Source organism: Ambystoma mexicanum, chromosome 3p (assembly GCF_040938575.1).
Source record: "Ambystoma mexicanum isolate Mex_15411 chromosome 3p, UKY_AmexF1_1, whole genome shotgun sequence".
In the NCBI taxonomy this organism is placed as follows: domain Eukaryota; kingdom Metazoa; phylum Chordata; class Amphibia; order Caudata; family Ambystomatidae; genus Ambystoma; species Ambystoma mexicanum.
In genome coordinates, this window is record NC_090925.1 from 846,894,396 (window position 1) to 846,918,317 (window position 23,922).

Sequence of the window (23,922 nt, forward strand, 5' to 3'; positions counted from 1 at the left end):
CTCAGGAACAGCGAGATCTGCAGGAACTGCAAGGAACCACGACTTCAGAAACATTTGTTTTCTTCATACAAAAAGGTACTGTGCCAACCCGATTGCGAGAACGCCACCCTCGCAGAATAAGTTCGGGAAACTTTCCCAACTTCCCGGCCTAATCAGCTTGTGACACCCACAAACTATTTGCACTGCCTAGGAAGTAAAAAAAAAAAAAAAATTATATATATTCTTTTCTACTTACCTTTATCCTTTTTGCTCACTGATAAGTAACTGAACTGCCATTTGACTGCTTTTTCAGGGGAGCTCAAAATCTTTGTATTGAAGTGTATTGGTCTATAATATAAAGTTGCCTTCTTCTAGTCAAATGTTTTATAAATGATTTACACAATCAATTTGTAAGTGTTTTACCAGGAAACCTCGAGTAGAAGTGTCTACTTGAACCACTGTGATTGAAAGTCCTTTGTGTAACTACTTGTACTGCTCACATTCACTCTTCAGATAAGCCTGGCTGCTCAGCTCACTACCGACAAATTGTAGTCCTAATTGTGTGTGGTGGTCCCAGAGAGTACTGCACGCAATTCTGCCTAACAGTTCCAACAGCAGTGGTAAACGGATTTAAAGCAAAATCTCCATTACGTCATCCGGGAGGTCCAAATCCTTGTATCCATGCGTGAAGATGGGAGGTAAGGGGGGGGGGGGGGGGGGGGTCGTGGGGGGAAAGAGAAAGAGAGAGAGACATGATGGCTACCCCCGGGCATCAGGACCAAGGCCCTCAGCTCTGGGAGCAGGCATCCAGACATTTGTTTAAACCTCAGCAGCCCTGGCTAGGGGCTGTCTGGGTTCAGTCCTGGCGCCATAGGTGCCAGGCTCATAGACTTTACTTACCTGATGCAGACCATGCTGCAAAAGAGTCCAAGCCTACATGAGGCCTGGATGGGACTATTTTGTTACAGGGACTATTTTTTACTTGGGCGTGGCTCTAGGGAACTTCTTACCTGGAAACCACACCCGAACAGCAGCACATGCTTCGCGTTATTCTGCATCCAGCAGCGTGATGCTCACCGAGCCTGCAGCCAGCATCCAGTCTTCTGCCACGCCCGCGTGCCTGCAGCCAGCATCCAGTCTTCTGCCACGCCTGCCTCGAATCCGGAGCTCCTAGAATAAAGAAGAAGAAAAGGACAAGGTTAGAAAACAAACTTATTTCAAATTCCTCACCTAATTCCGGAACCATTTCATCTCCGGACCTGGAAAGTACATCAGTCCTGCACGCGTCGCTTCGCCAGCTCCAGCACGGCGCCATACTCACCAGTATCTTTCGATCCGGCACTGTCTCCATCATTTCTTCGCCGTAATCCGGCACCTAGGGAACACAAGAAAAAACAAGGTGAGCCAAGGGAATCAACAAATACAACCTCTTACCACCATAGACTTACCTGATTTACCACCGGCGGTATTATTCCAATAGTTACCGGACAGCGTTGGGTAACACAGACTCTTACCTGAACACCAGCAGCAGCTACGAGACCTTCTTCTCACAAACTCAGTTGCAACTTAAGGAAGGAAGGGGACAAGAGTGAACATCGGGCACATTGAACTCTTTGAACTTGATACTTACCAATCCCGCCAGGGACTTCAGAGTCAATATTACCGGAACTCTCCCAACGCCTTCAAACCAGTGAAGTAACAGGTATCTACGCGCCCCTGCAAGACACGTAGGATGGAGAGCTCATCTTTTACGAACATAAGGTGAGGTTACTAAGGGGATATCGGAGGTGATTAGTGGGGGAGAGCGAGAACAGTTGGGAGGCCATCACTAAAACCCACAGGTGGTTAATCCCTGTTTCCACTGCAGGAAAATACTTCTTCGGGTCCAGCAGACAAGACTAGGCGGGCCAGTCCAGACAGTTATCTCTGCACTACGCATCACGTTGAAGGAGACCGCAGCTGTCCGGGTCCAATCGACACCCCTGTGGGGTCCAGGTGAGCGTAACAGGAGCGAGCGAGAGAGAGAGAGAAGGAGCAAGAGAGAGAGAAGGAGCAAGAAAGAGAGAGAGAGAAGGAGCAGGAGAGAGAGAGAGAGAGAGAAGGAGCAAGAGAGAGAGAGAGAGAAGGAGCAAGAGAGAGAGAGAGAGAGAGAGAAGGAGCGAGAGAGAGAGAAGGAGCAAGAGAGAGAGAAGGAGCAAGAAAGAGGAGCAAGAAAGAGAGAGAAGGAGCAAGAAAGAGGAGCAAGAAAGAGAGAGAAGGAGCAAGAAAGAGAGAAGGAGCAAGAGAGCGAGAAGGAGCAAGAGAGCGAGAGAGACCTCTCTTTGTGGAAGACTTATTGCAAGGCAGATGAAAATGTCCAGCAGATGAACATGTCCAGAGGGCTGGGGTATCATGTCCTCCTGGTCCAATCCAGACCAATTAGGATCATGGATTTCCTGAACCTCCTGAGAACTTGAGGAATGTCGGGACTGGAGGACATGTACAGGAGTGCAAACTCCAGGTCTACTATGAACGCGTCCCATAGAGCTCCTTTTGGAGGAAATTACCTTGAGCAGTGCCGCTCACACTTCCGGCTGACACCGGTCGTAAACAGATCCACTTGAGGGGTTCCCCAAAGTGTGATGATCTCTTGAAGGACTTCCTGAGTTAGTCCCCACTCATGGAAGACTCTGCTCTACCTGCTCAGAGCATCCACAGTATTCCCCACTCCGGCTAGGTAAACTGCTGTTAGGGAGATTCCTTCTTGAATTGCCCAGAACCAGAGCTGCATTGCCTCTCTGCACAGTGGTGACGACCCTACGCCTCCTTTCCTGTTGCGGTAGTACATGGCCACTGTGTTGTCAGTCATTATCACGACATTCTTTCCCTGCACAGAGGGCAGGAAGGTCTTTAGCACTGGTCTGATTGCCTTCAGCTACAAAAAGGTTGATATTTAGTTTGGACTCCGATGGAGACCAACGACTGCCGCTTGTCAGATCGTTGGCATGTGCTCCCCACCCTGCGAGTGAGGCGCCCATTACTACAGTGATCTCCGGCCATGGATGCCAAAAAGGTTCTCCCTTCAGAATGTTGTCCTTGCAGGCCCACCACATGAGATCCTGTGCGACACTGCTTGGAACCTGAAGGAGATTTGACATCCTTCCTGAGAATTGAGACCATTGAGTCCTGAGAGCCCACTGGAGAGATCTCATTCTCAGGTGTGCCTCTGGCAACAGAGAAATGCAGGATGCAATGAGGCTGAGCAATCTCAGAAAGTCGAAGGCCGGGAGACGCTGGACACTTGGAATTTGGTGACTATCTGCAGAATGTCTTGAGCACTCACTTTGAGGGGCGAGGCTTTCGGCAGGGATGCATCCAGGACTGTTCCAATGAATTGGAGCCTTTGAGCTAGTATTGTGTGGGACGTCTTGAAGTTGAGGGAGAAGCACAGTCCGTGGAGAGTGACAGGTGTAGCAGAGATGTTCGAGGGCCTGTTCGGGGGAACTGGCCCTGATCAGCCAATTGTCCAGGTAGTGGTAGACGTGAATCCCCGACACACCCCCCCCTCTCTCTCTCCTGAGACTCGCTCCAACCACTGCCATCAACTTGGTGAAAACTCTCAGGGCGGAGGTCAGCCCAAATTCCAGAACTCAAAACTGATGATGACAACCACCAACAGCAAACAGGTATTGTCTGTGATTGTGATGGATTGACACATGAATGTAAGCATCGTGAAGGTCCAATGATACCATGCAGTCCTGAAGCTGGAGAGCCTGAAGGATCCGGGAAAGGGTAACCATCTTAAACAAATTCCTTAGAAGGACCAGTTCAAGTCTTAAGTCCAAAATGGTCTCAATCCTCGGGGGAGTACCAAACCTTGTTCCTCTCAGCTACAGCCACTGGTTCTATACACCGTTCTCTAGCAGAGTCAAGATTTCATGCATAAGGAGCGCCTCTAGAACTTTGAAAGAGCGGTTCCCTGGTGGATGACTGTTGAGGCTTTTTTAGAACGGTAAGGCAGTAACCCTGGGCTAATGTTTCCAATGCACATGCATCTGAAGTAATGCCTCAGCATTCTTTCAGATACAGTGAGTGTATGCCTCCCACCGGGGTCTTGTGAACTAAGGCTTCAGAGTGGTTGTGAGGCACCTGAAGCAGTGCCTGGCAGCTTAGTGCCTCTTCTCCGTCCACCACATGGGAATCTCTTTGGAGTTCTTTGATGCAACAGTCCTCTCCCCCTTGCAACTGAGGAGTAAAAGTGACAAGGTGTCCAGGTGGGGCGGTTTTGTGGCGGTCTTGATAGCAGCACAAAGGGATTTTGCTGCTGCTTTGGAGGTCTGCAGCTTCTCAGGCTCTCGTCAGCCTTGCTACCAAATAGATGTGTGCCGTCAAAGGGCATGTTAAGAAGTCTGGACTGCACATCTGGAGCAAAAACTCACTTTAACCAGGCAAATCTGTGCATTACTGTACTAGCCGCCGATATGGTCTGCAGCGTCGAGACCTGTAGAGGAATTCGTACATTGCGTCCTTGCCCTCCTAGACTAAATTTAAAAATCTGTCTCCTTCCTCCCCTTCATTGATCTGTTCAACCGCCATTGCTATACCTTCCTAACTTATGAACGTGACCTGGCCAACGTGCACTAGGATTCACCGGCTATAGGGCCACAGTCCGCACAGGGAACACTTTCTTCGGCAAAGTGTCCTAACGCAGGTCACCTCCGTCTGGGGGAAAAGTTGGGTATACCTTTTGTTTGGAGGTGCACATGGCAGCCTGGACAACCAAACTTTTAGGAGTCGGGTGTTTTGTCAGATAACCAGGGTCACTACTGTACGCCCTGTATTTAGAGGTTAGCCTTTTATTTACTGCCGGAATTAATGCTGGTTTCTCCCAATTGGCATTTACCTGCCTTTGCAGAGCCGCATGAAAGGGAAGAATAGCATCCTCATGGGGTTAAGTACCGAAAACTTCAAGACTTTTTTCTTCTCTTCCTTCCCTCTCCCACATGTCTTCATTGCCTATAATTAGGCACAACCATGAGCCTCTTCTCTCCACCTCGTTTGTGGCTGTGAAAACAGTCCCCTGGTCATCAGGCATTCATGTCAAAACTCACCCTGGGCTGTGTCTCAACGCTAAAAGACTGGCATGCCTAGGTTCATGTGCTTAACATGATTAAACATATCTGATTGACCCTCCCAGGTCCATCTGGGGTCCTTCCCATCATCCATCTTCCTCTCTACCTGTGGTGTTACTCAGCGGTCTAACCTCTCCCCCTGACTTTTCAACCAATACCTGGCAACTCTCGCCCAATGCATTGCCATTTTCTGCTCAAATTTCCAGTGCTACGCTGACGACACTCAACTCATTTTCAGGCTGCCCTCGGCCACCTCCTCTCCCATCTCTGATTGCCTAACTGCCATTCAAGATTGGTGTGCCACCAATGGTCTTTGTCTGAATGCCAGCAAGACAGAGATCCTCTTCATTGGCACACCTTCACCATCCTTTATAGCACCAGGGGACCACTCCGGTGGTGATATATCCTTTAACATTAACATCCTTTCCCCTCACTCTCTGGCCGGCCTCTCTTGGTCCTCCTCCTACCCCCACCTGTGAGGCTAAGAACCTCTGGGTCATCTTTGACTCCACACTTTCCTTCTCCGCCCACATCTCAGAGTTCTCTAAAAAGTCAAACTTCCTACGACACCTCCTCAGAGGTACCCTGCCTTTCCTCTCCTTCCACCAGAAGCTTACTGTCTCCCAAGCTCTGGTTCTCTGTAGGTTGGACTATTCTAACAGCCTCTTTCTAAATCCACCTACCTCTACTCTCCGCCCTCTGCAACAAATCCAGAACAGGACTGCAAGACTTGTCCTTGGCCTCAAGGCCTGGGATCGTATCTCTCCAGCTCTGAAATCTCTCCATTGGCTCCCAGTGGATGCAAGGATTAAATTCAAAACCCTCTGCATTGTCCACAAGGCTTTCTGGGGCCTTGGTCTAAAATACCTCCAGCTATCCCTCCGCAAATACCTCCCCTCTCGAGCTCTTCGCTCCACTACATCTAACTCCCTCAGGGTCGGTCAGTCGTTTTTCAAAGCTGGGGGTAGATCTCCGTCTTCGGCTGGGGCCTTCCTCTGGAACAGCCTTGCTGCCGCTCTAAAACCTGGAGAACCATCTCCGGAAGCACCTCAAGACCTTCCTCTTTGCTTCTGTCTTTGCTCCCCTCTCCCCTGCTGATCTGTTCTCTTGGCATTGTGGCCTGGCCACCCTCTGTCCCCAGGGCCCAGGTACCTCCTCGCCCTGCCTCCTGGCCACCCCTTGCTTCTGGACTGTATCTGTACCCATACAGTCCCCACACCCCCATTTTCTTCTTTTTCTGCACTTATCAGGCTTACCCAGTTCTGATGCCGTAAACACATCACTTGCCACTTGCTGGCTGCACTAGCACTGTTTATTGCCTCCATTATCTATTTATATTTATAATTATTATTATTTATCTGTTTCTCCTCTGCTCCACACTTTCCACTCTCCCCCTTCCATGCACTTGCGCGTTCTCAATGTCACCGGGCCTAGTAAGATGGTTGTTGTGTTCTCCCCTGTTCCCCTCCCTTACCTTGTCGCGCTCTGAAACACTTGTGTACGAGCGCAATACAAATAAAATATCATATCATATAGCCAGGAATTGTAAAGTTCTCAGACTCAGAGATACCACTCGGACGCATTACTCTGAATTATACACTTGACACAGGAGTTATGTTAATGCATTTAATATGACCCCCTATCTTCTGATGGCTCTTATTTTCATTAAACAAGCTAAAGCAAAAGCAAAAGCAGATAAAACGTAAAATTACACCTATGAACAAGATTGCCATGTGGGCAAAGAGCATGTTTGAATAGATAAACTAAAACCACCACTTGTTCTAATATTTAACAGCAACCGTAATCTTTCTCTCTCTCCGAAGACTATGCTACACGCCATCAGTCTTCATGAATACACAAGCCCTCACCGTCACTAACATTCAGAGTGCAGTGTGCTTCAAATGTAATAGCTCCTTCTTGGGTTGCAAAGTTCTGCTTAGCTGGGCCTGGCAGTATCAGTCCTATGCTGCTTCTGCTCTGCACTCCTCCTCTGCTCTGCTCCCCGCTTCAACGGACTGGAAAGTCTGCTGGACTTCCTCCTGCCTTTCTGTGCTTGGGCTTTATATGCATCAAGTAGCATGGTTTACGTGTACAGTGTCATATCCGCTATTTTGAACAGTGACGACTAGGGCTAGTGTGTCACGGTGTTCGTTGAGTTAGGCCTTCTATGTAAAACTACATTAGGTGGGTTTTCGCACCTCTCAGTGAGATCTCTGCACCAGTTCAGTGAATGCCTCCACTGTACTCTATGCACCTTAACCATGCGAACGTGCACGATGCTTCTTGTTCGTGTCTGTCAATTTCCTGTTCTTGAATCTTTATCAGATATAACACTTCCCCTTGTGAGGTCAAAACAGCTGCTCTCCGATAACACCTAATTGTGTGAAGTCAAAGCTCACACCTAAAGGTGTGGAGTTAAAACAGGCTGTTAGCTGTCATTTGTGGTCTGCCCATCTGCCAGAGCAGGAAAGCACTACTTCCTGGACATCATTGCTCTTGCAGTGACTAAGAATATTTTTTCAGCAAGTGTGCACACTAACCCTATGTGTTAAAGTGTGCTGTATGTTTGACGAAAATGTTTAATTGCTTCAATGGCAATCAATTGCTACAGGCCGCATGAGATATGAAAATCTGCCTTACATTAGGCTATGAAAAAAACTGTCTTACATTAGGCTGGGTTCATGTCACGTGCCAACGTTTCCCTCTGCGACTGCCACCTGGTCCCTTCAGAGTCATAAAGAGGCCAGATCCCCCCCCCCCCAACCCACCAGTCCGCCCAAATCCTTTGCTAGCACTTGCCCTCAGGCTCCCTTCCCCAGACTAGCCCCAACCGGGTCCACTGCCCTTAACCTTCCTTCCACGCTCTTTTCCCCTGCACTTGCATTCTTGCCTCACGCCAGCACTTGACCACCTCTTTCCCTTTGGGCACCCCTCTCCTGCACTTCACCCACCACCGCACCCTCCGCACTTACCACCTTCTTGCATGGTAGGGTTGTCACAAGGCCAATATAATCATTTGTTCTCCCATGTGCCCCTCCACCACCCTTACTTGTCTTGTGGTGCTGGAAACACTTCTGTATAGGCGCCATACAAATATCCAATAAATAAATAAGACACCATAAAACAACACAGCCCAGAACATGCATGCAAAAAGTGTATCAGGTAGGCTTCCCGTTTTCTGAATACTTGCATATACCATTTGTCCAAATAGGGATTATTTTCCACCAGGTGGCTCACTTTTATATTCTAAGGTTACAAATCCATTAGGTTTGATTTTGTCCTGCCCCTGCAGGTTTTGTGAGGAGTCATGAATGAAACTGAGTCATGTTTTTGGTCAAACTCTTATTAAAATGAAAGGGGTTAGGAAAATGCCTCTGTGACCCTGCTATACCAGGAGTTTCCCTACCAAATCTAAAAACTAAGGATCTGTCTGTGTTAGAATATACAAAACAAAACTGTCCTGTGTCCAAAGTTCTATTCTGACCCTCACACTCTGATAAACTAAATTCTAAGGTGAAAATGGTAATGTATTTGCCCTAAGTGTTTTAGAAAAGTGTTAAAAAAAACAAAAAGAAGAAATAACTCCAACACAAAAAGTTCTTAAAGGATAAGGAATCTTGCTCCAGAACGTGGCTGCCTTCCCCTGGATTCCTCTTTATTTTGATATTTTCACAAGTAGCAGTTCCTTGTGCCCTTTTCCAGCAACACCACCGCTCCATGAAACTTCTGGTTTTCTAATTTTGCTCCTCCTCTCCTCATTAATGAGATCCTTCTTCTAGTCCCGAAATATTCTTCTAAGGGCTTCTTTAACTCAACTGTCTGGTACTCCCTCCTTCCAGGGCTTCTTGTACGTTTTACTTTGTTTGATAATGGATCTGCTCAATATATTATCCTGTCCGGGCTTCCCATATACAATGAAAAATGTGCAGGGTTTCTACTTGCAGTTAATTTCCCTTTTTGACCCTGTCCGGGACAAGAGGGCCTGTTCATCACAGGCATTATCAAGGAATGCGCAATATGCAGCCTCACAATGCTGTGTAATGCCTTTCCTACAGAGGCCAATTCCTCACTCCGATACTGTCCACTCTACCAACTTCCTGCAACCAGCTATTCCAGCTCCTCATACAACTTATGTGCCAAAACTTATCGTCTACAAGCCAGGCCTCTGTCTACCATGCCCCATCCTTCTACACCGAACAATGCCGTGTACAGGCTCTAGCAAGCATATCCAGCCAGATGCTCACCTCATTCATTGAATTGCCTCCCTCCCCCTGCCCATCTTAAACAGAAACGGCAGACTCAGCCTGCGTACGTGCCACGCTCATGCCACCTTTGATGTTGATCCGACTCACCTCAGCGTGGATGCACCTGCCAGTCCCTAAAGTAAGCTGCCTTTAAAGACAGCTAGCCAAAGATGCCTTAACCCGGCAGACCAGCTGTGGCATCCCAATACTTGGACTAAAAGTAGGCCATCCATCACACCTATCCTTCAAGTCATGCCCCGACATAACATGGCTCACCACTCCTGCAGTCAAACACCCATCACGCTACCATCACACCAAGCAGGCAGAACATGCGCAGCATGCCTCATTCCACCCTGTCAAGTGCCCACAGCCCCATAGTTGCCTTGTAGCTCCTCCAACTGCACTCTTCCTACCAGGTATGCCTGGAGCTCTAGTCATGAACCCCACATGTCTCGCCCAGGTGCCTTCTCAATCTGCTGCTCACAAGGATGACCCAGCCTACTGGCATTTCGCTTGCGCGCCAATACCCACAGTCCTGAAACCTGCCTACTCAGGTGCTAGTACAACACAAGTATACCTCAGTTTGACTGCTAGGGTACTCTAGATTTGTACAATCCTAGCGTATTACGTTTCACAATCCCAAAATGGACAAACCCTTGCACATTTAACAAACATTTAAGTTTAACAAACCAAGGACATTTTGCAGGACATTTTGCAGTATTCCAATGTATACCCACTTTATTATTAAACAAACTCACGTTTTAAAGCCTAGTATAGGTCAAGTCTACAGCGCCCCAATTTCACTAAAATTCCAGTTTTACAATCCGACTATATGCCCAGTTTGCAATTCCCAGTGTACACCGAATTATAGAATTCTATTATGCAGAATACCTACGCAGTAGTAAACATTAAATGTTACAAACTACTGGCCATGTATAAAAAATTTTTTTTAAAAAAAGACACTTGTGCCCCTCAGTTCTGCATATGCACAGCGAGCCATTTCTTTCTCACCAAGAGTAAGAGTCTGTTATCAGTCACCTATGGCTATTGACGCGTAAACATTTTGGAAGACTAATCAGTCTAGCAACCCCAGTGTGTATCTGGTTTGCACAAATGTAGTACTGCAGCCATGTTAGGGAAGGTGCCATAGAGAGAACAGGGATTGGTAGTGTGATAAATCAGAAATTATTCCTGCAAGACACCTGGCTTGGGATCTTTCTCATGCGGCTAGGGAAAGGCAGATGCTTCCCTATTCCCGACCCTGGGTGTGGTGTACTGCGCGAGGATCACATTGGGAGAGGGGAGTGGGGGACAAAACAGGCCAGAAAGACGGGGCAACCTACCCCGCACCTCCCTGTTTAACTTTCCCTGTAATCCCACACTTTTGATGGCTGTTTGCCAAACAGCAGAAGTTAAAAGAACTAACTTTGTTGTTGGGGGACTACAAGTCTGATAATCCCACGAGGAAGATGACTATGAGGCATGTCGTAGCAATAGTCAGCCAATTAAGCCTAACAGCCCACACCTGACTGACCCTTAGAGGCATAAAAGGACCCCTCAGGAGCAAGCAATTAGAAGTAGCTGGAACTGTGACTAGAGTGTGTGCTGTAGTAGCAGAGGCAGAAAGAAGACAGTGTTGGCAATCCAGGCAGACGTGGGAGAAACACAAAAGGTACGCCAGAATGTTGATGCTGCAGATTTCACCCGCTTGTTCTGCGAGGGTTCTGTTCCTCCAAACTCTGAAGTGAAGAGGCTGCGCAGCGGAAGACATGCAGCGAGGCAGTCTATCCCCATGTGAGCCTGATTGAAGTGGTTGCCTTGCAGGAAACGTGTCGGAGACAGAGGCGAGGAGCTGCTGTCAATCCATGGGTCTCAGGAGCGAGAGGGGCTCCATACATTGAGTGGCCGGACTGAAGACACCTTCAGCGTGGCAGGGTGTGGGTTCCTGTGAAGCCAGAAGCAGTAGAATTTGTACCCTAAGTCATGGATGTCGAGCAACCTGCAGAACAAGGATCACAGAAGCCGGTGAGTCAAACCTGGCGTTTTGATTCCTTGCACGAGCACTGCTGGCAACAGTATCCAGTCCAATCTTCACTTGCATAAAAGCAGAAGCGAGCTGAAGTTGTTGGTTGAGTTCCTAACAAAAGGTAACAGTGGAAAATTGCACTCCTGCGTGATTAGAAATCTATTTTACTCGCGTGAAAGCAAACGCTACTGAAAGTCATTGTTAAACCCTTATGAAGTGGTCACATGTCTTGCATTAAGCAAACCAAAACGTTGCGAAAAACCATTGCTTAACATTTAAAGCTTGCAAAACTTGTGAAGGTGGTTGTGTGTGCCTAATTTTGTTTTCCAAGTGAAGAGTGAACTTTGCCTCTTCATTCACACAAACAACCCTTGTTCAAAAAAAACGTTTTTAAACATTGTATCTGCAGCTGAAGAGAGCACAAGCATTGCACAAGCCAAGAGTAGTCTCTTATTGAGATTGAAAGCAGCCTCTCTCAAAGCCAGAAAACGGTCTAACCATTACTGTGAGCCCAAAGTCCAACCTTGCCTAAAATACTTGAAGTTGACATAACCTATATTGCCAATGACTAAGAGAATGAGAGAAGTGGGTCATAAAGGCAAACTTAGTTTGTTGGGGTAGCAGACAAGACAAGAGAGGCAAAGAGGCTGCCCCTTTTGAAGAGATATTCAGAGGAAGAGTGCCTTGCCTACCTGAAGGTGTTGGCAGGCAGTGCCTTAAAGTGAATCTTATCAGAAGTTCTGAAACAGAAAGTACTGAACCTGTGGTGGTATATCTGGTTGTCAGTAGATGCAAGACGCCAGTAGTTCAAATGAAGGCGAATTCTATGAGGTAAAGGAAAAGGTCCTCATGGTAAACTCTAGTAGAAGTGAAGTTGTTGAAGTAGAAGCAGCAGCACTGAAGTCATCCTGACAAATATACCTTTTGCGAATCCTAATCTTGTGAAGCGAGATAATTGTTAACCAAGACTGGTGTCACTAACATTTATATAAATTGTATTTCTTTTGAACTGTGTCAAGTCTTCTTGGATAAATGGAGGTGGTGGCAAATCATCGTAACTGGGAATAACAGATTCTATTCTGAAGAAGTGCAAAGTCTTTATTTCAACAAGAAAAATAACTTTTGTTGGAACTTTGCTTAACATAACTTCATTGAGACTTCAAGAACTGAACTGAGACTTTGCTACCTATGTGACTTTCCTCATTTCTTTTGATGTACATTGAAGCTGAATATACCTTGAATCCTGGGCAAGGGAGTTCATTCAGGTTACTAAAAGGGTTATCAAGAAACTGTGATTATCATTGTTGATGTTTATTGAATTGCCATTGATTTTCTTTTGTATTTGATGTTTAGTACGAGGGCCAGACATCCTGGGTTACAGCGTTTCCCTTTAGTTCAGTGAAATCCTCCTCGCAGTAGGCCTAGTGAGGCATTGGATCAAACAGTTGTCCTCCTGGCACTGCTGACCCCTCACAGTAGGCATGCACACAGGAGCCCATACAGCGGTGTGCATTACCCATCAGGCACTGCCGAGGGCTCGGGTACACCCATATTCTTAGCTCAACGTCAACATTGAAGGCGAGTGGAACTGCCCGAGATCATGAACGAGTGATCTGAGCACTAAATGGTGGTCTCTATCACGTTTTGAGGCCGAGCAAAATTGTACACGGCTTACATGATGCTGTAAATCCAGGCCCTTTACGGCTAGAAGATGTGCCATTAGGAAAACCGAAATTAAGCCATTAATCCCCAGACGAAAGGTAAATCAAACAGGACTAGCTTACAAGACACTATAAAACGCACCTACAAATCTCAGCCCAGAAATCTGTCCAATGAATCAAAATGACTAACAACCTCTCTCTTCAAACACCTTCCCTCACCATACGCTCACAAACTCACCTAGACAAAACAAGTCTAGAAAAATACCGGCTGACCACACCCTAGAGAAAATGCCATATACATCTCCAAAGAAATACTAAATCCCACCCACAACACATAGGTCATCTCGACACTCTGGTCTCCCAGATGAAAACACAGACTGCTGGGGGAAAACACAAACCACTGAGAAAACTCAACCATGCAGATGGCATTTGCGAATGGCTCCAACAGTTAAGCACAACACATTGGGCCTCATTACGAGTGCGGCGGTAGCTGTGCCGGAAAAACCAGCAGGCTGCCACCGACCCGAAATACCATTCCGTCTCTGTGATTGCTGGAATCACCAGGGCATTACAACCCCGGTGACCCGGTAATTCCGGGGGTGGAATTCCATAAATCCCCAATGGACTCCATGGGGATGGGGACAATGTAAACACTGGTTCCGTCTATGAGAGAGCCGGTGTTTCCATTTCCGCCTGCAGGCGGGTGGTGTTACTCCCACCAGGTAAGACCTGGCGGGAGTGACACCTCCCGCCTGCAGAACTCAGAATCAGCCTGTCCAGAAACAATGGTGGCAGCGGATTTATCGCCACCATTGTTTCCGGACCGGCTGGGTCATGATGAGGTCCATCATCTTTACCTGCTAGCCCCATAACCATCCCCTCCCCTTTGTCACTTCCAAATCCACAAGTGTGCCTGGAGTCCAGGCAAATGGCAGTGGTGTGCAGTACAAATACCAATAACCTAACAGTAATACTCATCTGCCCAAATTCAGTTGGACAAACCCAGTAAACTGCCATTTTCCAAATCCTACTGTACACGTAACTCCAATGTTCCCAGTTTGTACAAAGGCAGCATATTTCTTGTTTGACTATCCCAGTAATTTTCTCTGTGGAATATAATAGCTCAGTGGCAATGTGCTCATCTTGGAAGAGAGACGACACAGAGCAACACAGGTTCAAATCCCGGGTCCGCGCTTAGAAACCTCTTTGGTATTAAGTGCGTTATAAACAAACAATTATAATAATATAATAATGGCCAACCCTATTAAACCCCCAGTAACAATCCTTTAAGACCCACGTTTCACAATGCCAATGCATGCCAAGTTAGTATCATGCATGTTTCCAGTTTTCTGAATACATGTATATACCAATTGTCAAAAATCAGGATTTTCTTCTCAGATGACTGACTCACTTTTATATTCTAAGATCACCAAATCCATCAAGTTCGATTTGATCCTCACCCTGTAGGTTTCAAATTTAAACAATGGATGGAATTCCTAGTTTGTCAACCCCAATAAGCCCTCAGGTAGCAAATTCCATGCAACCCTAATAGATTCCCAGTTTGCACAACACCATTATATACTATACCCGTTCAGTCAAAGTTTGCCAATTCCAGTTTTTGTAACACTGGTAAACCCAGGTTTAACGACCGCCAGTGTACTCCAGATTTGTACAATCCTGGTACAGAGATTCATAATCCCATTATGGACAGTTTAAAAACCCTTAATTTGAAGTTTAACAAACCAAGGACATTTTGCAGCATTCCCACATACACCCATTTTATTATCAAACAGACTAAATGCATCATACCAGAAAAAGGAGGGGTCTGTGCTCGGGGACGACAATTTTCAATTTATTGTCTCCACCCTAGCTGCCCGGTTTCCTTATTAAGTTATTTGTAGATGAGCTGTCAGATTGTCAATTTGTGCCAAGACGCCTTGCATTTGGCATGCCCAGCTCAGCACAGCAATAGACGTGGCAGACTTGTTCCCTCTGAACACCTATAGTCACATAAAGGTTAGGTAATTGAGGGGTTGGCAGAGAGCAAAAGCCAATAGTAGGGTCAGGGAAACCAAATATGGCCCGGTCTTATAAAAGCAGATCAAATGTGAAATAATCTGTAGAACTAATTGAATCAGATTATGGAATAATAAAACTCCATTAAAAAATAAATAAAAAAAAAACTACACAAAACAATCAAATGAGCTAAACTGCCCTAGATCGTGGAAAAGCATTGTATGTTATGTATATAAAAGGTTACTGACTACATACGATCTGGGAAAATGTAATTCCATAACAATTCTGGCAACAGTGTATAGTAAACGGAAAGTTAGATTTAATAAAAACTAATTTAAGACAGACGAAAGGACAAAGGAAAAAATATAAGCCCTCAATAATATTTAATTTTTCCAAACGGGTTTGCAGAGGGATCAAAAGCTTGGGGAATGGAACATTAGGCGCTTAGAATATACTAATGCAAGACAGAGAAATAGAAAAGAGAAACAGAATGACACAGGACAAAGAAGCAAGGTCTAGTTCAACAAAACTGTACCCACAACAGGCAAAGAGGGAAGAATAGGGAAGAGAAGGAGTAAGATTATTGAAGCATTGGGAAGCCAGAGGCTTAGCCATGCTGAAAAAGCAATGCCACAAGCACAATTCTGAAGCTCCCAGTGAGTGCAACCCCAGAATATAGCAGGTACAAGCACACAATCCCAAGTTCTGGCCGGGCATGCAGCAAGCTCATCCACCACACGTCATTCCATACCCTGCCAAGATAGCCTGGAAACGGTAATGATTCTTGTCCATGGAGGTTTGGGGAATTTGTGTAATGAATATCCTAATGTGGGAGATGAAAACATGTTTACTCACGAGTTGAGGACCGATTCAGTGCTATTTTCCCTCATGGGCATTAATAATCGGCACATGCCTGCAGAGTTACACCAGCTTTTGACTCATGAGAGTGGCTGCCTGAATGAAGACATACGTCAGCAATATTGTTCAGATGATTCATGCATGAGATGCAGCGATACCAAAGAATACTATATTTGGCTGATCATAGAAGACTGATTGGATTAAGAGTTGCAATCAAAGATAAAGCAGCATTCTGGTACACAACAACCTGCATAGATGGCTCAAAAAGCAGAGAGGGTGGATTTGTGCCAGGATTGTTACCCAAGGATCAAGTCCAGCTAAAAAGCATTGCGTCAGGAGCGCAATAAACTAGCTTAATGGGATGGCGCTGCAGTTGCAAAATTTCTAGCAACAGCAAGGTCTGGGTGGTCAGCGATTGCTAACGTGGGCAGTGGGAGGCCTGCCACTGCAAGAGGTACAGGGAGACCCAGAGGAAGGGGTCATTCAATGACCCCCTGATTCGCATAGCAAAACAAAAACAGTTTTGTGACAAGTAACACTGCATGCCTCTACTGCATGAAGAGTGCATTGGCAGTTTGTGTCTGAATCAGCTTTGTCTCCAAGTGACTGGATGAGCAGTTGCTCTCTCAGCCCCTCTTCTTCCAAGCGTGAATGCAAAATCCTTTGATGTTCCAGAACAAGCAAACAAGAAATTAGAGGTTAGGAATGTCAGAGGAAAACTAACATGCAAACTTTGATACACGTTTCAGGGATTGAAAATTAAAATTGGATAAGCAAAAGCTAAAAGCAGCTCTTCCATCACTAAGCAGTAACCAGGCGCCATCTCTGGGGGTTTGAGGCGCTAGTACGTAGCGTTCTGCATGCAACTTCCACATAAAATGCAAAATATCATTTTGTCCATTATTTATGATCCCACATGCCTTAAATATCACATGGATGTGCCCTAGTGTTTTTATAGATTGTCACAAATGCAGATTTAAAATCACATGGGTGTGTTTGTTTGGCATCAGTTGGCCTGCAGAGTCAATACTAGCTCTTGGTATCAAGCTAACCAGGCTCTCCAGTACACAAGCAGCAGCTAAATAGCTCTAAAGCTCCCCACATTTCCGAACACCGATGCTGATAATCAGCCATGTCCGAGACAGGGGCAAACTGTTCTGCAATTAATAGCAAAGATGCTATGAATGTCCCATTGTCTTTAGAGACAGTGAGAGCTGTAGGGATCTCAAACAATCCAGTGATTCATTCAGACCCACTGACAGTCTAAGCGGCATAATGTACACTGCTATGTACTATACACTGCCAGAGTGTTTTTAGTCATTGCCCAGAAAACCCCAATATCCTTTGAAACAAGCATTTACCCATTGGGCACTTCGTTCACAGAACACGATAACTTCACTTACACACTGCATGCCCCACCACCACTTTCAGAAAATACTTCAAAACATACCAGTTTTACCCTACCATTACCCTGCCCTCCTCCACTGCGATCACTTGCCTACCCTAATCGTACTATCCTTTCCTGAAAACATTTTGTACTTTCTTTTTTCAGCTCCAACCTTTTCAAACTTTGAACCATGTAATGCTGTCCGAGACCCTCTGGGTAGGACAGCGCTAAATAAATTCCTATAAAACAGTGGCAGCCATAAAAAATAAATAAATAAATCCTTGGACACCAGGGAAATATTGCATCCACTATAAGCACATGCATTACAACCAGTGCTCCAGATAAGATTTGGAAGTGGGGGTATTTCACTCTCTATTTTTTAAAATTGGGAGAAAAATGATTTTAGGGAGTAAAAATGTAAGTCCAATTCCCAATGGGAGTATTGTATATATGTTTTACTGGGAAACAAATGTTTCTGTAATAATTATTTCTTTGCGCCTATTATGCATACGGATTGAAAGATACACGTTTACTTCTTCCGATCACGCAGTAATGATGGCAATTTCTTCCTGTGGTGCTACGTGTAGTTCTGGTCCAAACATATCCATGGAGCTGTGAGAGTGCCAGCAGGGGCACAAAGTCATGTGCGTCTGTTTACCATTGTTGGGAGTATTTATTACTCCCCTTTTAATTTTTTTTTAGTGTATTTGCCTATTTCTTTTAGGAGTAAATGTGGCCGGTACACCCCTTTACATTAGGGCCAAATACATCAATCCTACCAATTAAGAAATCTGTGTGAGGTATACATGTCCTCCAAGATTTAACAGCAGTAAAATGCTGCTGTATTGCTATCTTTCCATGTAGTGCCAAATCCATTAGAAATACAGTCAAGCTGTCACGACCCTCGTCTAAAACCCCCTCTGGCAAACCCATTGGCCAGGTGGAGTCAGGACTCAGGCCTCTAGAGCCTGGCATCCTCTTCAAAAGCCCTCATGGGACCAGTCCTGGCGCCTATGGCGCAAGGCTCATACACTATGAAAAGCAATGGGCTTGGGAACTACTTTATTGTATTGACAGCCAACATGGAGGCACCCACATAGCTTGGTTCTTAAGAACCAAGCTATGCGGTCTAGTGTTTTGGGTGTGGTAGCCTAGGGACTACTTTATCTGGACTATTTTGTTGGGGCTATTTAAACCACACCCGAGCAAGACAACACGCTTTGTGTTACTTTGCAGCTTGCAACGTGACGCTCACCGTGTCCAGATATTACCTCAAACCTCGGAGAAGCAGAACCTGCAAGGAGACAAAAGGAACATCATTAGCAGCAGCATCTTACCTGCAGTCTTCATCTTTAAACCCGCTCAGCTACTGAGAACAGCTTCCTCAAATATGCACGCCTCCCGGACAGAACGACCTGAAAGAGGAAGATAGAGGCAACATTAAAGAAAGCAGTAGAGACATTTACAAATTGCGAACTGCTCAAAAGTCTTACCTGGTTGGTCGCCTCTCTGCTGGCACCACTCCGGACATTCCACTCGCGATGAAGAACACTGCAACCTACAAGGAAGGAAAACACAGGTTAGCAAAGATAAGACTTTGCAGCGCCGCACATAGCGCTTACTTACCGCATCATAGCGCTCTTAATGCGCCATCATTTACCAGCGCTGCTCAACCAAGCCAGTTCGCCGCGCTGAAGCTCCACATACCTAAGGGAGAAAAAAGAAATTTTAAACAAAGAAAGGCATGCAGGAAAGCAACAAAACTAAAGAACAGCAATAAAACCTACCTGAACAATATCAAACGGGCCGGCATCAGTGAAGTAACTGGACCGCACTCGCCCATGAAAGACAACGCGCCCCTGCAAAGAAGGCAGGACGGAGAGCACGCCTAATTCTACCACAAGGCAGAACCTTCCCCGCAGACCACATCAGGGCAAAGCTGAGAAGCATACCAGCGAGTAACCCGGCTGGGTGGCGTCCCTGTGGATACCAGGTGAGCGTAACACAAGCATGCCGTCCATGGCCTCTCATTTCACTGTTGTGGATCTGTTCTCAGCTTTCTTTTCTGCATCAATATACCTGGATAGCCAATAACATTAATCTTACCCATTCTGGGCATCAATGTACTTGGACCAATATCAGCGAACGTGGGCTCCTTCACACAGCTCCAGTGGATTATATTGGTATACTAGCAAATAGCAAAAAGTACCCGTTCTACGAATGGGTTATGTGGACTGGCATGACAACACTTCAATTGTTGAGAATCAATGATCCAGTAGGTCGCTGTTCAGATTAATTTATCGGTTGATGAACTTTGCACTGTGAAGTAAACTGCACTGAGACTGTCTGACATACAGCTTAGCAGATATTGGGAGAAATTTGGCTGGTGTGCTGCTGCATACTGGGACCTACTGTGCTCCCCCTCCCCCCTATTGCCTCACCCCAGCGTGGTGCAGTTAATTGCGGTGCGAATGTCCCAGAAATCTTGCATTCTAGGGTTGAGGACTGGTCCTTCTACAAGCATATTGATGTTTTTCCGATTTCAGGCAATCGTCTCATGTGTGAAGGTGCTGAAATCCAGGGAAAGGGGTGGGGTGTCGAAATGTCATGCATACAGTAGTGTCCAAAGAGTCCCAACAGGTAACTATACAAGATTTGGTGCAGGTTGGTGAAACCGTGAATTGTATAAGGAACAACGCTTTGTCAAGCCACAAACCCACACATTTTCACTTTTATAAATATAGATCAGAAGTGCCTGCCTGGAATTTGTGCAATTACTACTGGACATGTTCGAAATGGCTTGAAGCAAATCAGACCTGTAAAGCAGAGGGACAAGCTATGGTGAAAGCATGAATACTAAAATGTTATCCCTAGGTTCGGAGTGCCAGTGAGCATCAATTGCAATAGAGGCGCACACATCACAGGGTAGCTAATGTAGGAGCTGTGAAAAGCATTAAATGTACAGCAGAAGCGGAACTGCCCACACCACACATTGGCCCTGCCCCCCCCCTTCTTGTTACTGCACTTGCATGTGACAAGGCATAGCAGGACAGTCATTGTTATCTTCTGCCTTGCCCCCCCCCTCTTTTTGTCTTGTGACGCCTTGAAACACCATTTATTGTATAGGCGCCTTACAAATATCCAATAATTAAAATAAAGACGTCAACACTTCCAGAGACACACAAAGATGCAAAACCATAACTTGCAATTCCAGGATATGCACGTCGAAACATTCTGCTGCCTGCTCCCATTCAAAGAAGAGGTAACAGCAGTCATGCTCTGCATACAGAATCTAGCTTTAGAATGGGTGAGGCGGTGGGCTGACCAAACTGTAGGGGGTTCATGTAAAGCTTCCATCAATAACGCTCTGGTGATCTAAATCCAAGGTTAACAAGTCATGCTTAAACTAGGTAAGCACTCAACTTAAGACTTAATGTAACCTTATGGTAATTTATTTTGTACTGCGCCAGTCAGCATCATAGTCGTCTGCGGCTGTTCAGGTAATTTGGGAAAGTGACATAATGTGCCCTCATCAGAGGTATTCAGCTATTACTCTGTGGAGGAGGGAGGGACGGCGAGTTGAACACACATCAACTTTTCACAACTGTACAATCTATTAGAGGCACTTCTAGGTGAAGTCAGCATGGCGGGCATGTAAACAGCCATCAATGTAGTGACAGTGATTAGTAATATCAACCTTCATTCTAGTTTTCTACTACTTGCAAGTATCTCACAATTTAAAAGCAGGCAATTTATGAGCCAGAAGGACGCAGGGTTTAGTTGGTCCCAACAATATTCCAAATCGTGAAGTGGTGGTTGGGCACAGGAGAGAATTTAACTTGCTATTCTACTGTATAGTAAGGCTGCTCAAGCCTCACTTCTTCAGGACAACTCTGCACCCCAGTGACATGATTAGAGAACATTACGGGCGCACTAGACACAAAACTATAAGAGTTCCTGGGCAAATTGGCCATCTTATTCTGCAACAAAGGCTACTTCCTTTTGCAACAAGGCAAAACGTAGGCTAAAACAGCCAATATAAATGTGCAGGCTATCATAGCCACAGATCTATGGAACCCTGTTCCCATGTGCAGACTTACTCAGGACCATAACAGAGTCAAAAGAAACCTCAAGCTTGGATGCTAGGAGTAAAACCACCAATTTGAAACATGCAGTGCCTCTTCCCTGCACTCGCCACTCTTGATATGAATTAAATGCCCCAGCTTGTACAAAAAGAGAAGTTCACTTCCAGCCCACTGTCTTATGGTGCTGTTTGTGTGTGGGATACCCCGAAAGGCTACCAACAACATGTGTCGAGACCGTTTCATTGCTTCCACTTACTTCGTATTCTCACCTTTCCCCATCCAGTGATTTCTCTTTGAAGCGGCTTGCTCACAATATGGCGAGCAATAATCTCCAATAAAACAAAAATCGACACATTTAACCTGTCTCAAGCAATGGAGCGACAATCCCAGAGTTGGATGTCACACAGGACAACAAATTGCAATTTTCATGAATCTACATGTCGCTCAGTACAATATGGCAGGTCTACTTCCACAGCCAAATGTAGCACAACGAACATGTGCCTTTGTTCCTCTTCTACAGAGGATTTATTTGAACGTGCCACAATTAAAAAATAAAAAGTTACATTTGCACTTACCAAACAACACCAAAAGCTCCATAGCCAATTGGTCGATCAGGCTCGGGATCCACCACAGCAGTCCTTGTATCAACTGGTCGAGCAGGCATGCCCTGGTTCTGAATCGTGCCAGCCTGTGGCCCGTGGTGGTGATGGTTGACGAGTTGCTGCTGATGTGAGCCAGGCTGTACAGCAGTAGTTGTGGGCGGTGAGGATGACGAGGTGGAGGCAGCTGCCAGCACTGCAGCCCCATTGGGGCAGTAAAACTTCTGCCCCAGGCCGGCTGGCATCGGGGGCTGGATAAGACCCCCTAGGCTGCTAAATACCCCACCACACAGCTGGGCCCCCAGGGACCTGTTGGGGCCCTGAAAGGCCATTGGTGACCAATGGGAGGACACAGAAGACTATGCGTGTGTGGGTGAAATATGACAAGAAACCAGGAGTAAAGGGCAAAAGAACAAAAATGTGTCACAGACAACAAATACATAAAACATGTGGGGTAAATAAATATGAAGCGTTTTCTTGCGAAAAATCTGAGGCAACAAATACAGAAAAAATGGCAAGCAGTCTAATGAACTACAAGAGAATGCAGGGTTTCCGAGTAACAAGTAGAAACTGAGACCATCATTAGAAGAGGAATATGTGGGTTACAATTTGATCCTTAAAGAGGTAGTCAATATGAAGGCAAGCCCAACTTTAGGAAAAGGTGGGGCACAACTGTGGGACGAGGAAAAGAGAAGTTTGGACATGTGTAAGTGCACAGAATCGCAAAATGGGGGGTGAAAAAAGCAATGAGGGAGCAACCGAGTTACTCAAGGCGAAATAAACAATGGCATGATGTGTAATACTGATGTGCACTCAGATGCGAAGCATGACAATGAAAAATGGATAAGAGTGCAACAGGGTGTGTGGTCAACCTCAGTAGAACAATTGAGACAAGATTAGGGTGGCAACAGGCTGATGTGAAAAGCGTGGGGGGACAAGGGGTAGGGGCTCAAGGAAGTAGAGTAAATTGTCATGTAGGACAACATGCGTGGTAAATGAGAATAACGGGGGGCAATCAGCATGAGAGGCAAAAAGGAATTTAAAAGTGTATGATGATTCAAGAGGATAAAGACTGAAGGGAGTAACTTCACCTATATACGTGAGACTATAACACGGGCTGAGAACAAGGAGAGTGAATCATGTGGGAAGTAAAAGGCAAAAAAAAGGAACAGACGAGGAAGAGGAGAAATTGGCTTGGTTACCACAAGAGTCACAATAATGGACAAAGTTATAAACAGCAGGATAGGACAACAAGCACACGAATTAATTGTTTGTTAGGTGCGTTTAGCAACAGGGGTGAAATGCTTCCAGGGAATTGCCATTAACTGGTATAGAACGGCGAAGATAGGGAATATTATTCCAGAGAGAAAAATGAACGTACATTAAACCGAGATTAAATAATTGGGGAACAATTACTGTGCGGTCAGAGCATCTAGGAAATGACTGCAAGGAACAATACCTGGGATACATTACGCTGCGAGGGGGCAATACATGGGATGGAGGGGAGTAGACTTTTGGTTTTCAGGAAGGGGACTGGGGGTCCGGCGGACAAAAGTTTAGGACGATCCATTGGTCAGCAGATGGCCTTTCCCGAGGGGTGCCCGGGCCGCGGAGCACCCACGCACTCGAGCCCCTGGGATGGAGGATTACCCTAGGTAGCCTAGTGTCTAGTTCCCATCCGAGAAACGGACCTTAGCAACGATCCGCCGGCTCGTCATAACGTAGTTGCACGTCGGACGTGCCTGCGAAGTCACGTGTCCAAGGGTGCGCACTACATCAACTTATGGTCTTTGCAAGGTGTGGCAAGAGCGGGAAAGCTGGCGTAGCCTCGTGGCCGAGAGGGGAAGGTCACTCGGAGCTATGAAGACAGCATCGTGGCCGAGATGATGAACACCGTCGTTCTTCCGTTACCAATCGAATTTGGTTTACAGTAACTCTTAAAACCATCTCATACTT

At 46.0% G+C, this 23,922-nt stretch overlaps 1 protein-coding gene across 2 annotated transcripts in view; it reads right to left on the reverse strand.

Moving 5' to 3' along the window:
• LOC138580989 (serine/threonine-protein kinase NLK2-like) overlaps positions 1–23,664 on the reverse strand; it is a 370,858-nt gene extending 347,194 nt beyond the window's left edge. For both annotated transcript variants that reach the window (XM_069651967.1, XM_069651968.1), the window contains exon 1: positions 21,943–23,664. In XM_069651967.1, the coding sequence (XP_069508068.1) occupies positions 21,943–22,298 (356 nt within the window). In that variant the 5' untranslated portion in view covers positions 22,299–23,664. The remainder of the gene's footprint in view (positions 1–21,942) is intronic.
• Between the last annotated feature and the right edge of the window lie 258 nt (positions 23,665–23,922).